Below are 3,938 nucleotides of genomic sequence, written 5' to 3'. Positions count from 1 at the left end.
CTCACTAGAGGGCTCTGGCCACGACGACACGCCCGCGGCGGTGAAGTTGCCGGCCGCGAGGAAGAAAGACGTGGACAGCGAATTCTCGGCAATATCCAGTGATCAATGTTAGCTGGCTGGATTCACAAGGAAAAGACAGAACTTTGACGGCCTTTACCGAGATGGCAACGGCGCTGGGGAGACGATGTGAGCTCGCTAGAGCGATGACAACCGCGGCAGCGGTGAAAACAGAGGAAGAAGAAAAACGACGACGATGGTGTCTCGGTACATATAGCATGGCTCAGAAGCTCAAGGAAGCCATGACGGAGTCGTTCCTACGCCAGCATGATGCCAAAGACGGCCACGACGCGCCTAGAACGCCGAAGAAGGCCCGCCGGCAATGTAGCTTAGACGGTGAACACTGTTCACAGTATTTACAAGATTGCCATTCACCAAAATTCACAAATTACTCTCAAATTTTCAGAACAACTCAAAAATCTCCAAAAATAAAAGTTGTTCAAAATCAAAAGTTCTACAACTTTGCTTTTATAACCACCCCCAAATTCGGTCTAGATTTTGAAATGAACTTTTGAATTCGAATAGGGGAAATTTAACGAATTACGCCTTTTTGAATTACTCCAATTTTTTCTAAACAACTTGAAAAACTCCAAAAACAAACTTTGTATAACTTGTCAAGCTCTACACTTTTGCTTTTAGGCTCAACCCCAAAATGTGCTTCAATTTTGAAATGGATTTTCAGGGTAGGGTTTAAATGCTGAAAATCAGGGTTTTCTCAAAAATTCAAAATCCAAACAAACTTTGAACTTGAGTCAAACAATATAATTCAACACTCATAACATAAATGTAAACTTGTTTTAGTGAATGCATATCAAAGTTTGCAATATGACCAAATGCCTTGCAATGCATATGACGACATGTCATGTTTTTAATATTTAAACACCCGAGGTGTTACAGTAGCGCTGTAGGATCCCGGTGTGGCTTCGCTTGTAGAGTTCACCCTCCACAAGAACAAAGGACTTAGCGTGATGTGCAAGCTATCGAGCTTCCATCTTGTCCGTCGATAGCATGTCATGGAGGAGGTAGTTGAGGTAGGGCGACCTCCAGTTGACTAAAGGGTCAGGCTCTATCGCTGGATCCTCTTCGAGCTCCATGACTTTAGGGCCGAATGGAGCCGACGGTCGGTGAGCCCCTGGGCCTGGATTGGGCAGACCATCGCCGCCTTGTTCTAACCCCTTGTAATGAACTAAGGGCTTGTGCTGGTCGCTGGCGAAGACTCCCGTTGGCACCGGCTCTCAGCTAGATGCAGCCTCGTTGAGACACCTCGGGATGTGATTGAGCTCGAGGTAGTGGAATTTGTCCTTGGTTCGGTGAACTTCTCAGCAGTATGCAGCCATCTTGGTGTCATGGCATCTTGACTCCTTCATGACTTGATCGATGACTAGCTGGGAGTCTCTGTGGACGTTGAGACATCGGATGCCCAACTCGATGGCAATGCGTAGGTCGTTGATGAGCGCCTCGTATTCAACCACATTGTTGGAGGAGGGGAAATGGAGACAGACCATGTACCTCATGCGTACCCCAAGGGATGACACGAAGACTAGCCCTACGCCGGCGCCCTTCTTCATCAGCAATCCGTCAAAGTACATCGTCCAGTACTCTTGATCGATGATCGCTGGTGGCATTTGGACCTCGGTCCATTCCATGATGAAATCAGCCAACACTTGGGACTTGATGGCCGTCCGAGAGGCATACGCAATGCCCTGACCCATTAGCTCGAGTGCCTATTTCGTTGTTCTTCCCGTGGCATCCTAGTTTTGGACGACCTTGTCGAGGGGGAAGGACATCACGACTATCACTGGATGTGACACGAAGTAGTGGCACAACATCCTTTTGGTGATGAGGACGGCATAGAGAAGCTTCTAGATTTGGGGGTAATGGGTCTTTAAGTCAGATAGGACTTTGCTAATGAAGTACACAGGTCGTTGTACTTTGAGGGCGTGCCCCTCTTCTTCCCGCTCTACTACCAGGGCGGCACTGACCACTTATGTGATGGTCGCAATGTAGAGTAGAAAGGGTTCTCCATCGATAGGAGGAACCAGGATCGGGGCCTTCGTCAGAAGCAGCTGACCATGTCAAGTGCCTCCTGGGCCTCAGATGTCCATTCGAAGTGGTCGACCTTCTTTAGAAGTCGATAAAGGGGGAGATCTCATTTGCCGAGGCATGAGATGAAGTGACTGAGCATGGCGAGGCACCCTGCAACTCGCTGTACTCTCTTTATGTTATGAATTAGGCCCATCTTAGTGATGGCTGAGATCTTCTCTGGGTTGGCTTTGATGCCACGCTTGGAGATAATGAAACCAAGCAGCATGCCCCTCGGAGCCCTAAAAACGTACTTCTCGGGATTGAGTTTGATGCTGTTTGCTCGGAGTTTTGCAAAGGTCTGCTCAAGATCGACTACGAGGTGATCTACCTGTTTGGATTTGACTACGATGTCATCAACGTAGGCCTCAATAGTCTGCCCAATGAGATTCTCAAAACACTTGAGCATACAATGCTGGTATGTAGCCTCGACATTCTTCAAACCAAACGGCATTATGAAATAGCAGAACAATCCGAAGGGGGTGATGAAAGATGTCGCGAGCTAGTCGGACTCTTTCATCGTGATCTAATGGTACCCGGGGTACGCATCAAGGAAGCAGAGGGTTTCGCACCCTGAGGTAGAGTCAACTATTTGGTCTATGCGCAGCAAAGGAAATGGATCCTTTGGGCACACTTTGTTGAGACCCATGTAGTCAACACACATCCTTGATTTCCCACTCTTCTTTTGTACAAGAATGGGATTGGCCAACCACTCTGGGTGGTACACTTCCTTGATGAATCCGGCCGCCAAAAGCTTTGCGATCTCCTCACCGATGGTTCTACGTTTCCCCTCATCGAAGCAACGCAGGCGTTGTTTCACTGGCTTGGAGCCTAGGCTAATCTTCAAGGCGTGCTCGGTGACTTCCCTCGGAATGCCCAGCATGTCCGAGAGTTTCCACACAAAAATGTCTCTGTTGGTGCGGAGGAAGCCGACGAGCGCGCTTTCCTATTCGGAGGAAAGCGTGGTACCGATGCGCACCATTTTGCCCTCTATGCTCCTAGGGTCTATGAGGACCTCCTTAGAGCCTTTCGCTGGCTCAAAGGACCCGGTTGACCGCTTGGGGTCGGGTGCCTCTTCGGTGACTTCTTTCTTGATGCCCGTGAGCTCTTTGGAGGCGACGATTGCCGTGGCGTGGTTGCAGCACTCGACCTCGCACTCATAGGCGCGCTGGAAGGAGGTGCCGACGGTGATGACCCCACCGGGGCCCGGCATTTTCAGCTTGAGGTAGGTGTAGTTGGGGACGACCATGAACTTCGCGTAGAATGGTCGTCCTAGGATGGCGTGGTAGGTTCCGTGGAACCCAACCACTTCAAAGGTGAGGGTTTCCGTCCTGTAATTGGATGGACCCCCAAAGGTGATAGGCAAATCAATCTACCAAGTGGCATGGCTTGCTTTCCAGGCACGATACCATGGAAAGGTGCTCTAGTTGGCTGAATGCACGCTCGATCGACGCCCATAGCATCGAGCGTCTCAGTGCACATGATGTTGAGGCCACTACCTCCATCCATCAGAACTTTGGTGAGCCATTTCGTGCTGACGATCAGGTCAACCATGAGCAGGTATCTCCAGGTGGTTGGTTCGATCGAAGGTTATAGCAGACTCTGATCACCAAAGGAAGGTAGGCCTAGCCGGTTTGGTCATGTAGACCTCACGGCGCGCGATCTTCTAGCGGTGCTTGGAGTCTTAAGCCTCTGATCCTTCGAAAATCATGAGGCAGCCATCCGGAGTTGGGAAGTCGTCGTCCTTCCCCTCGGTGTTGTCTGTGGTAGGGTCGGGGTCCTTCCCATAAACCCCTTTG

General features: G+C 50.0%; 1 protein-coding gene across 1 annotated transcript; it reads right to left on the bottom strand.

Annotated features, from left to right (window-relative positions):
- Positions 1-3,085: 3,085 nt before the first annotated feature.
- Positions 3,086-3,693, bottom strand: LOC136449366 (uncharacterized). The gene is made up of 2 exons (XM_066476998.1): positions 3,581-3,693; positions 3,086-3,470 (listed from the first exon to the last, which is right to left on the bottom strand). Exons 1-2 carry the CDS (start codon positions 3,691-3,693, stop codon positions 3,086-3,088), a joined length of 498 nt encoding a protein of 165 aa, XP_066333095.1.
- Between the last annotated feature and the right edge of the window lie 245 nt (positions 3,694-3,938).

The sequence above is a fragment of the Miscanthus floridulus genome, chromosome 1, assembly GCF_019320115.1.
Source record: "Miscanthus floridulus cultivar M001 chromosome 1, ASM1932011v1, whole genome shotgun sequence".
Taxonomy (NCBI): domain Eukaryota; kingdom Viridiplantae; phylum Streptophyta; class Magnoliopsida; order Poales; family Poaceae; genus Miscanthus; species Miscanthus floridulus.
Note: the sequence above shows the minus strand (reverse complement) of the source record. Positions and strands in the feature narration are given on the sequence as shown.

What these genes read in the sequence shown, in the direction of transcription:
- LOC136449366 (XM_066476998.1), bottom strand. Translation starts at nt 3,693, where the DNA reads ATGGTTGACCTGATCGTCAGCACGAAATGGCTCACCAAAGTTCTGATG. An exon ending in GCTATGGGCGTCGATCGAGC is followed by an intron (nt 3,471 to 3,580) that starts GTGCATTCAGCC and finishes ATCCAATTACAG; the next exon opens with GACGGAAACCCTCACCTTTG.